The sequence below is a fragment of the Diaporthe batatas genome (assembly GCF_019321695.1).
Source record: "Diaporthe batatas strain CRI 302-4 chromosome Unknown Contig00002, whole genome shotgun sequence".
Classification (NCBI taxonomy): Eukaryota; Fungi; Ascomycota; class Sordariomycetes; order Diaporthales; family Diaporthaceae; genus Diaporthe; species Diaporthe batatas.
Window position 1 is genome coordinate 3362736 of NW_025408549.1, and position 11305 is coordinate 3374040.

At 58.6% G+C, this 11305-nt stretch overlaps 2 protein-coding genes across 2 annotated transcripts; both read left to right on the plus strand.

The window, feature by feature from the left end:
* The first annotated feature begins 3604 nt into the window (after positions 1-3604).
* Positions 3605-6547, plus strand: KVR01_001651 (uncharacterized protein). The gene is made up of 3 exons (XM_044793715.1): positions 3605-3874; positions 3937-4063; positions 4118-6547. Exons 1-3 carry the CDS (start codon positions 3749-3751, stop codon positions 4921-4923), a joined length of 1059 nt encoding a protein of 352 aa, XP_044649606.1. The 5' UTR covers positions 3605-3748; the 3' UTR covers positions 4924-6547.
* A 358-nt stretch (positions 6548-6905) lies between these two features.
* KVR01_001735 (uncharacterized protein) lies at positions 6906-11015 on the plus strand. Its single transcript, XM_044789115.1, has 3 exons — positions 6906-9437; positions 9529-9839; positions 9921-11015. Exons 1-3 carry the CDS (start codon positions 8360-8362, stop codon positions 10245-10247), a joined length of 1716 nt encoding a protein of 571 aa, XP_044649690.1. The 5' UTR covers positions 6906-8359; the 3' UTR covers positions 10248-11015.
* Positions 11016-11305: the final 290 nt, after the last annotated feature.

The following is an 11305-nucleotide window of genomic DNA, read 5'->3' on the forward strand; positions in this document are numbered from 1 at the left end:
GTTGGCAGGGTCCAGGACCCTTGCCAGCCGGGATCTTCTAAGCTTTCATGCCAAATGATGCCATCCATTTGCGGGTTAAATTGGAGACGTGGTGCCCGCCCATCTCGATATGCAAATATCCACAAAACCACCGGCGGGAGTGGGAGGCACAAGGGGGCCAGCCCCACCAGAGCTCTTCTCCCTGCTGCTGCTCTCCACCGGCCTGGCTGACCGGCCTTGGTCAAAGACTCAAAGGGGCAAGCAAGCAAGGTGAGCCAGCCACAAAGCTGCCAGACTCATCTGCGCATCCAAGACTGCGAGTTTGACGCCCAGGCCGGAGAAAATAAATGCGCAGCTGATCTGCAGCGCAGTCCAATGCACAAACACACCCACCGTGGTGTCGTCCACCGCTTGACCACCAGACTTGTGGCGTGATCCTGGCCTCCAGGTGCAGACCACGTCAATGGCAGCAGCAGATGTTGAGGTGATGTGGGCGAACGCCGGCCGGCCGACCAGGCCTGGTCGAAATGACGGCACTGCGAGGCGTCGACAGCCGGTCGCAACTTGACCTGTCACTTCATCACTCTGGCTGGCTGTCTGTTCTACCAGACTTCCATTGCTGCTGCTGTGGTTACATTCAAGGCCTGCCTGTCATGCATACGCCACGTTGCGGCTCATCCTCAGCCGAAGCGAGTGATTTGAGGTCGCAGTATGCCCCAGAATTTAAACCCATCGGCCCCATCCATCCTCCTGCCTCCATCTCGTCTTCCCCCTTGGCCAAACCCCCCGTGGGCCGCCGGCCGAAGCAGGGAAGCAAGGAAGCAGGGCCAAGGGTCCAGGTCCAGCCTTTTTTTTTCTCGCCTCCATGACGACGATGGGACAGATGCAGCTCGCTACTCTCTCTGCGCCGGGCCCTGGCCCTGCACATCCATCCCTGAAATGGCCAGGCTTGAGAGGGAAACCTCGGCTTGTCCCTTGCATTAGGCCGCGCCCGCCGCGCTTGTTCCAGTGTAGCACATTGTGTAATCCGCAACACGAAAGTCAAAAAAAGAATGCACTAGATGCATGTTGCAGGAAGGGCTCCCAACCCGCCGACATTCTGCCAGTTAGTTAGTCCTGCCTGCCTGCGGCACCGAGGCGCGGAATCTGACGGGCCCTTTTTGATCGCCGCCTGCAATGCTGCGCTGCTGCGCCGTCCACCATCGATTGATCCGCCCCCGATATTACACCAACATCCCAGTTCAGCCTTACGGCAATGCCACGGTAAGCTGATCCTCCACCACCTGTCATATACCCTACTGCTCCCAAGGGAAGTGCCGATCTATCTATCTACGGGCCGGGGGGGGGGGGGGATGGGGGACAACCACCAACGGGTCCTTTTTTCCCATCTCAGGGACCCAGCACAGAAAACAGGCGAGGCCAGGGATCATCAACAGGAGATCCCACATGGCGAAGCTTAATACGGGCCGGGACAGGACGGCGCACGCCAGGCCTGGCTGAGCCACGATTCTGGTGGATACCGCGTTTATTACCTACATTCTTCTTGCGGCTCTTCCATCCCCTTTTTCTACGCTCTTGCCTCTTTGGGCCCTCTTTATTCTTTTTTGTTCGTCTCTGCTCTCGGCGCGGCCCGCTCAACCACACGGCAGCTTGCGCTGTGGGGTCAACCGATATATCCGTATGTCGCAGACACATTCTATATATAAAAACAAACGGCAACGCGGGTACGCGCGATGCATTGTTCTAGAGAGCCGCAAAAGGGAAACGACATCTGGATGATAACTATCAATCAAAGACAAAAGGTGACCCGAGACATTGGGCAAACCGCTGGAGAACCCACTCTTCTCTAGGGGCGAACTGTGCATACAAACAACGCAAGCCAACTATGGCCCACATACATGCCTGTGTGTAACACGGCCAGACCCTTGGATGTCTTGCCTGCCATTTCACCCAGGCCCGGCTACTGGTGACAGGTCTCGGGTCAGCACTTTATCCTGTACCCTCCGCATGTTTACCTGCTTCCGAGGGGGTCAGGGTGGTGTGCGACAGGGATAGCGTCTGCTGCACGGGCACTGCGGAGGGGTCTCATGCTGTGGCCAGGCGGTGGCGCTTGTCAGAGAAGTCGTCGACAGTTAGATGTATAGTCACAGACAGCGGTCTCTCACCGCCTTGACGGTGCGTGCGAGAGTTTTCAAATGCTCTGAAATCCGGACACGTATCTCGTAGACCGCAACAAATCCCGCCTGTCTATTGAAGCTCTGGCTCAGCCACTCACTCATCCTTGTGACGGCCGCCTTCTCAGTCCAACCACGAGTGATCTTGTAGATAATGCATCTGTGTACGGATGGCTTCTCGCAGCACATCGGCCCCAGACGTCGGAACGGAATTGCCCGTGCCGCATAAAAAAATAGTATCGCAGGTTTTTAGGTAACTTGTCGGGAACTTGCGCAAGACGCCCCTGGTGTCCCAGTTGTCACCAGCCTGGCCGCCCAATCAGTCGTCCTCAGGCGGCAGCTCATCATCAATATACCGAATCAGGCTTATCCGCATCTCGGTGGTGTCGTTCCCCCTCAGGACATCGCTGATGAAGTGGGCCTCGACCTGCATCTGCACCATCTCCAGCGCACCCCTCAGCACCCCGCAGAAGATGTTCGAGTACCACAGCTCGTCCTGCGCGCGGCCGTCGTCGGGCAGCTCGACAAAGTCGGCGAGGGGGTTCTCCTCGAAGACCAGCGAGAACTGCTTACTGTCGCTCGTCCAGTTCGTGATGGTGGGTGTTATGTTCAGGAATATCTTGAAGCCGACCTGAGTGTAGCAAGCACATTTGGTGTCAGCCCTTGCCCGCTGTTCACCGCCACCACCACCCTTCGACAGCGTTCGGCCGGCATCTAGCCGGCAGCACCTGCTTACATACCTTGGAAATCATCTCGGCCGTCTCCCGGAAGTTTGTGCAGCGCTTCATCGTGTTCGACTTGGCCAGGTAGTCCTCGATCAGCCGCACCCCGATGTTGTATCCCATCTTATCCAGCTGCTTGTTGACCTCCACGTAGTCACTGTCGAAGTCCTTGCACAGTTGTGCGACAATGGTGCCGTAGGTGAGCACGACAAGCTCAGAGTTGACCTTGTCAATTCGTGTCCTTGTATCCGGGTTAGTTTCGATTGGGGGATATGTTCGGATCCGGTGTATTATCGAGATCGCACGACATGCTTACTTCCATATTCTATTACATGTTAGCTTATCAAGCCCACGATATGATGGACAAGTGAGGCACCGCACGTACTCTTCGCCCACCCGGGCAGCTTTGCTTGCAGACATGGCGCGAAGATGGCAACGAGGGGGTCAGCAGCTCGTATCGAGCTTGGCTGCGATCAACGCCAAATCATGAAACCATCCAAGTCAGGACCTAGAGACGCTCAAGGAAGGACTTGGTCAGAGAAACAACGAAGCCAAGATCACTGCTGTGTTTTGCCCTGGAAATGTGTTGGTCTGTCAATGCGATGTTCCCGCGAGGGTCGCTGATGGTGGTTACAGGGAGGCTGTGCCGCGGCAGGCAGGTGGCAGCTGCCGCGAGCACAGACCAGCCTTGCCGCTTTCTCGTCCAAAATCTCAGCTAGCAAGCTGCGACTCCAGGATCGCAGCGTCACAATGTAAACAAGCCTGTCGAACCAAGCTCAAGCTCAAGTTACAACTAAGCGACCCGGTACCGCCCTCGAAGCCCTCAGCGCTGTTCTCTGGCATTCCGCGCAAAGACCCACCTCACAAGACACCATGTCTGCCGAGAAGAGACCCGCGTCCGACGACCCCTCGGGTCAACTGGTGGTCAAGCGCCAGAACCTGGGCGAGAGGGCTCTCGCAAGAGCCAATGCCTCTGGCAGCAGTGCCCTGATACAGTCGGTACGTTCTTGGGTGAAACAATCCAGTTGGCTTGAGCCTGAGGAAAGCTGACATGTGAGCAGACACCACGGACGAGCGGCCTTCAAGCTCCGGTGATGGAGCTGTCTGGGCATTCGGGGGAGATCTTCACCGCGAAATTTGACCCCAGCGGAAACCTGATCGCCTCCGGTTCAATGGACCGCAGTATCAGTAAGCTTCCTCTGACGCCACTCCCGTTTGCGACCGCTGCTGACAGCCACACAGTGCTCTGGCGGACCTACGGCGATTGCGAGAACTACGGCCTGTTGACCGGCCACCGCGGCGCCGTCCTAGACCTCCAGTGGTCCCGCGACTCCGAGATTCTCTTCTCTGCCTCGGCCGACATGCACCTTGCCAGTTGGGACCTGACCTCCGGGCAGAGGATACGGCGCTATGTTGGCCACGAGGAGGTTATCAACACGTTGGACATCAGCAAGCGCGGCGAGGAGACGTTGATCAGCGGCAGCGACGACGGCACGATAGGCATATGGGACCCGAGGACCAAGAACGCGGCAGACTACATCGAGACACAGTTCCCCATCACAGCGGTCGCCATCTCCGAGGCTGGCAACGAGATCTATTCGGGCGGCATCGACAACGACATCAAGGTGTGGGACATACGGAAGAAGGGTGTGGTTTACTCCATGCTGGGACACCAGGACACCATCACCACCCTCAGGGTCTCGCCAGACTCGCAGAGCTTGTTGTCATACTCGATGGACTCGACGGCACGGACCTGGGACATTCGGCCGTTCGCACCGACCGAGAGGCACATCCGCACCTTTGATGGCGCGCAGGTGGGCATCGAGAAGAACCTGGTGCAGGCCAGCTGGGACAAAGATGGGAAGAAGATTGGCGTTGGCGCCGGCGACGGCACTGTTGTCATTTGGTCGAGCGACAACGGCAAGCTACTCTACAAGCTGCCGGGCCACAAGGGCACTGTGAATGTTGCGGAGTTTGCCCCCGGCAAAGACCCCATTATCCTGTCGGCTTCAGCAGACCGGACAATGCTGCTCGGCGAACTGAGGTGAGATTGTGACATCAGGAGGGAACCGACTTGTGTTTTACCAGGAGAAGGGACGACAATATGGCGACTCTACAGCACAGACCAAGTGATCCGATGGCACGGTCTTTCACAGACCGCGAGAAAAATTGCGGGTGTTCGTCTCAATATGTATGGAGACGTTTCGGCGGGCCCTTGTGTGGGTCGGTCGTGGAGTGAGTCTGGCACATTGAGAAATTGTCATGTGCTGATGACACGCGAGTCCTGGCCCAGTTCGGGACCCGGGGACAGTCCGCACTCGCCGAGCCGGATGCCGCAGCATGCGGCTCAAGGTCGTGACGGGGACGTCGTAGGAGACTGGGCGAGCGGCATAAAAGCAGGGCGCGGTGGACAATGAGACCCGGCCGGCCGTCTCGCGAGACCTCGGCAGGCAGCCAGGCAGTTCTAGCAGTCAGGAAGTCAGGCACATGCGACTGTGGCTGTGCCGTCCGCCTCGTAGGGGCTCTGGACTTGGGACGGTGAGGAGAATGTTTGATGCGTGCTGGCGTACAACCACGTGCATCGCCCTTTGTATCAGAATCCCCCGCGATCTCACCATTCATCTGATGACGCATTCGTGGAGTCGATCGGAACTCGTTACGCCTTACGCCTTGTGAAACTTGATAGGCACAATCGCAGGCGGCAATCAATCGCGAGGGGGAAATAGTTCCCTGGGCTCGCCTCGGTCCAGTTGTCGGACTTTGCATCAGTGAAAGCCAAAATAATGAGAGCGATCATGCCTTTCAGCCTTGTCTCTCGTCTACCCGCGTCGGTTCATGCAACTGACTTGTCCACAAGACGCCGAGATGGAGGTGGTGACGTTGTGGCTGCCGGCGGCACCTGTCTTTTGAAATAACCTCAATAAAGTGAGAAACAACGGGCCCAACGATTGGGCTGGAGTGTCTCTCAGCTCACAACTCAAAATGTTGCTTCACGAGGTAATATTTCGCAGCCCGGCCGCCCGCCCGCCCACCAACGACGACAACGTCACACCAAGACAAGAGCTTGGCGGTAGCGAGGCCCGGACGATTGGCCAGAGGCCGCCACGGAGGGCCAAGGTGAAACAGCATCCCAAGATTTCGGATCCCCCCCTGCATCCGCGCAAATGGGGGCCCCCCTGATTCATGTAAAACAGATGCAGCTTATTTTCCACCCAAAGCTGGGAAAGCTGTAACGGATGGTGTGGGGCCCTAGCCAATCTCGACCTTTGCCCTCGTCGAACCCCTACGGGACTTGGGGGAGCGTCGAGCGCCGTTGACGGCTCTCATCAGTTCATCGTTTTTTTTTTTGCCGGTCCTCTAGACCTGGCTGGGGTCGGTCGTACTACCAACTTGGTACACTGTGGAGTAGCCTCAGGGGGGTGCCAAACGGCGCGTATGGGGTTGCAGTACATGCATGCAAGGGACATATAGATCAGTGGCAGAGGAAATTACCGCCTGTTAGCCATGTTGCATGCAAAGACGATGGGCGGCGGGAGGAAGATTGCGTAGAGAGACAGAGACTGAGAGACAGCGAGCCCACGGGCCGGCGGATTCGAGGTGAAATAAGCTTGCACACGCAGACACACCATAGATGGGATGGACCTGAGAACGCCACGGCATCTGAAGCGGACCAATGCGATATCATATATCCCGTGCAGCCGGCCTGGTCGAGGGGCCAGGCCCTAGTCCCGGGACTTTGGTGAGCTGGAGAGATTGTTAATTATAAACAAAAGCGACGTTGCGGCGCGGCATGGTCCAGGTCACGAGGATGATACTTGTTTGATGATGTGCCTGCCAGTCAGTCCGTGTTCGCTTAGCGGAATTGGGGGAGCCTCCGCGGCCGCACCAGGGTCCAGATAGATGGAGGGAGGCATTTTGGCGGGTTTTGTGAGGGCGAGGGGGGCTTGGGAGGGTGGTTTGAAGCAGGACGTGAAAGAGAGGCGGCCCCTGCACTCACTGACACCCTACCTCGGCTTCGGCTTCGCAGGTTCGATCTACTGTTGCTGTGTCTAGTCTAGGTACGGAATATGTACTATCTCTCTTGTGTCTGTGTGTCTGTCTGGGGCTCTTGTTGATCCTGCCAGGCTGCTTGGCTGCCCAGGCTGCCAGCCTGCCAGCCTTGCTCGACCCCTGGACCTTGGCAGTGTCCCGGTCGAATCCAATCTTGGGAGATGAATTCCTGGGGACCTGCAGCAGGTGGTGAACGCATCTTGCCGGGACCCATCCATTCTGATCCACACCAGGCATGCATGGGCTGGGCACCTGGGCACCTGGGCAAGCTGGGCAAGCCTGACAAGCAACAGGCCGAGAGACAAGACAGACGGGCACCCGCACACCTGCAGGCCCTACTCCGTATGCATGGCATGCTCCTGGCTTGGATTGGTGCGGCGCCAGACGGGCTCCTGTCCACGAACCATTTCTCCCTCACCACCGTCTTCCTCGACATCCACACGACAACGTCGTCCACAATTTTCCCACTGACTGGCCCATCCAGCCATGCCAGCTACCACCGACCTGCGTGGACTGCATATCGGCGTCTACACGCTGCACTGAAGGGCATTGCATTGCAATTCCTTGTCGATCCTTTCCCCGGGACATCTTGTCTATACGGATAATTCCTGTTGGTCTGCCGCTCGCCAGGCTACCTTCTTTGCCCTCGACCGACCTCCCTCCTACCCAGGTCTTTATTTTCCCCCAATTCCCCTAAATCCTACCACGACAGTAATTTTACTTGCGGTTGGCTCTGTGAGCCTCGGATCGACCTTCAATTCTTGCATCCTTTTTGTTTCTTGTTTTCTGCCAGACTCGTGGGGGACTTGTACAAACGTCGTCGAGAAACACCGTCGATTCAGCAACGATCGTCATAGCCGATCACAACAACCCTTCATTTTACTCGGATATACAGATCTGGTCTCCATATCTGAGAAACTCACTACTGGATCCCCACCAAAGAAAACGGCTGGCCCTCTTCACCCATTCGATACCCAATCGATATACATACATATTCCGACCCGAACGGACGGGCCCCTTTGGGACTGGCAAGTGGCGCCGAGCCCACCACGACCAACCGACAACGCTTTTCCTCTGAGACATTGGTCTTTGAATAACCTCCCGAGCTGAGATTATTGAGCCCGTGTGGCTGGCCCGTCGAGCAAGTTTTCACTCAGTTGGGATCAGTGAAACCGAAAGGTGTAACGGTCGCAACTGTCAGCTCGAGGCGTCGTCCGAGATTCGGGTCTTTGTCTTTCGGGTTCACGATCAACACGGAATCGCAGAAGCGAGTGCGACATCACCGTGAACTCAAAGATCCCTGCACCCTCAGACGATTGGAGGACAAAGTCATGACTGGAACCAAGCCACAATAACCCCACGACCTGGATCTAGTCGACCTCGCAGTATTGACCAAGCCAGACTGATCACAGCAGAGAGAAACAAACCGACAACATGTTCAGCCGCGTCATCCTGCGCCGGAACGACCCGGCCAGCGGCCGGTCTTCACTCGACGACATCGAGAACCAGCCTCTCTCACCACGGGGCGACCCATCTGACTCACCCGAGCCGGAGATGGCTGAGCGGGGCCAGCAGGGCGGCTTCTCGCGGATGGGTATAAGACGGCCGAGCATACCCTCGAGGTTCAGGTTCTCCAGCAGCACGCAGGCGACAAGTGCCAACGGGACAGAATGGCCAGGCGCCCGCTCCACCACGACCCGTGCCTCGCGATCCAACACCCACCCAGCCCCGAGGCCGAGCAGCAGCCACTACCCCGAGGAGGAGGATGACGAGGACCTCGAGAGGCAGCCCGGACCCAGGGACTCGACCTTGCCCTCGAGGTACAGCATCATCGTGGACCTGCCGAGCACGAGGCTGCACCTCCCGATGCTCCAGCGCACATGGACGCAGGGATCCAACGGGCCCCCGACGTCGAGGCCGCCCCTGCACGAGATACACCCCGCCCTGCGGCCGTCCCTGGACGAGCCGTGCAGGCCGACCGCGCCACCACCCGTGCCCACGGTCACGGTGACCGAGCCCGCGCCCGTCGCGCGGCCAACCGGCCCCGGCAGCCGGGCCGGAAGCGACGGTTCGGGCCGGCTGTTCGGCGAGGTCGGTCGGCAACGCGGCGGCGGCGGCGGCGGCGACGGCGATGGGTTCCACGGCCCAGACCCGGCGGAGTCGAGCCTGGCTGACCTGGTGGACGAGGGGCGGCGCAGGCGGCGCCACCACAGGGACCGCAGCGGGAGCGACCGGAGCCGAAGACACCGGCACCGCCGGCACCGGGACCGCCTCGAGGTCCCCGGCAGCAGCTCCCAGGGTGGGAGTTCCGACGGCGGCAGCGGGGACCGTCAGAGGAGGAGGAGGAGGAGGATCCGGGATGTCGAGGACGGCGACGGGGATGGTGACAGCGACAGGCCCCACCCGAAACACTTCCTCTTCTGCTTCCCGTGGATCAAGAGCCGCAAGGTCCGGTCGCAGATACTGCAGTGCTTTATCTCAGGGACATTCCTGGTGTCCTTGCTCGCAGTCTGTGAGTACATCACCCAACATTGAACTCACCACCCCCACCTCACCCACAACACCAGCACATCCCCAAGCTAACCCAGTGCCATCCGCCCCAGACCTGGCCCTCTCCCTCACCAAGAACATCAACAACAGCGAGTTCACGGTCCTCCTCATCCTCATCATCCTCTTCGCCACCATCTTCTTCTGCCAGGGCCTCATCCGCCTGTGCCTGCTCGTCCTGCGCCCGAAGCGCTCGTCGGACGAGGCCCGGCGCAACGCGCTGCGGGGCATGTACGGCCCCGGGGGCTACGCGATCCCGCGGCAGCCGATCCGGGTGGTCCTGGCGCGCGACGAGGAGGCCGCGGGCATCGAGAGCGAGACGACCAAGATGAGCCCGCCCGCGTACGGGCTGTGGAGGGAGAGCGTGGTGAGTAGTTTCTGCAAGAGTCTGAACCACCCCTGGACGTTTATGTTCTTTGTTAACCAAGCCTATGTTTGTTTAAATCAGCGCGTCGACCCCAACCGCATCTACTGGGAGCGAAACACCGAGGTGCCCGCCGTCCCCGAGGAGGAGGCGGGGGAGCAGCAGCAGCACGACATGTCCCGCGCGGGCGGCAGCGGCAGCAGCGAGGACTCTTCCGACGACGCCTCCTCTGGCGACGAGGCGGGCTCGTCGTCCCGCGCCCAGCAGCGCCGGCCCCCGTCGTACGCGTCCGAGGACGGCGTCGCGTATGTCATCGAGGCGCAGCCGCGGTCCATCGCGCCCACGACCGAGGTCCCGCTGCCGGTGCACCCTTCCGAGGCGGGGAGGATCGCCGCCGCGCCGATTTTCTGATTTTGTGATCCGGGGAGGGGATATAGATCACCCGTGTCACTGGTCTTTTAAGGAGGCCGTTGTTGTGTCTTTCTAGATCATACTGCTGCTTCTGCTGCTGCATGTGTATATGTAAGAGTACGGTGGTGAATTTGCGTCGCGTCTCGAAAATCTTTTGCAGATCGTGGTGGGTGGTTGGTTGTTGTCGGTGGTGGTGGATATGCTCACTGCTTTTGGCAGACCTTTCGTCTGCCTGCGCCTACATTATTATTTCTAGCATTGGTGTCTGGAGCGAAATGGGTCACATTGGTCGCGGCCAGTTTTTGTTTTTTTGTTTTTTATCATGGGAGGTGGGCATTATACACACACATTCATTGCCTTGGCAGTGGGGGTTGGTTGCACGGCGGAGGCGTGTGGTTGGGAGAAAAGCTTCAGTTGGATCATATGGGAATGAAGCTAATACAAGACAATGGCACACGAATAGTGCGTCTCGGAAACATGTCAATTTTCTCGTGTGCCCTTGGTAATCACATAGTGCACATCTCCTCCACGGCTGGATCGAAGCACTCAGTCGGCTGCTGGTTGCAGCTCTGCCTCGGTGAGGATATCGCCTCACCTATCAGATCCCGCCAGTAGATCTGGCCACCGAGGCTACACCGAGATCCGGTCCGGGCGACATTGTGCCCAGGACTTGCGCGAGTCTTCGCCCCGCCGCCTCCTAGAAAAGAAGCCTCGGTCATGCGTTCTCGTATCGACTAGACTACTACTTAATTCATTCGCCATGTGGCGCTTGACAAACTCCCCCCGCGTTCTCGTGGATCTAGTCGGCGCCAACTACCTAGGTAATAACGGCCTCCCCTCTCGTTGCGAGGCGACCCGCAACGGCGGCTACTTGGATCCGGCGGCCCAGTGGTTGGCTGGCTGCGTAGCTCATGCGCGGAGAAGCCCGTAGCGGCGTCAAGACGACGACGACATATCGCGAGATCGATCGCTGATGGAGGCATTCGTCACGTTGCACAGGGCAACACAACTGTTGCCGAACAAGTAAAAAAAGCCGTGTATGTACGCAGAGCAGAGCA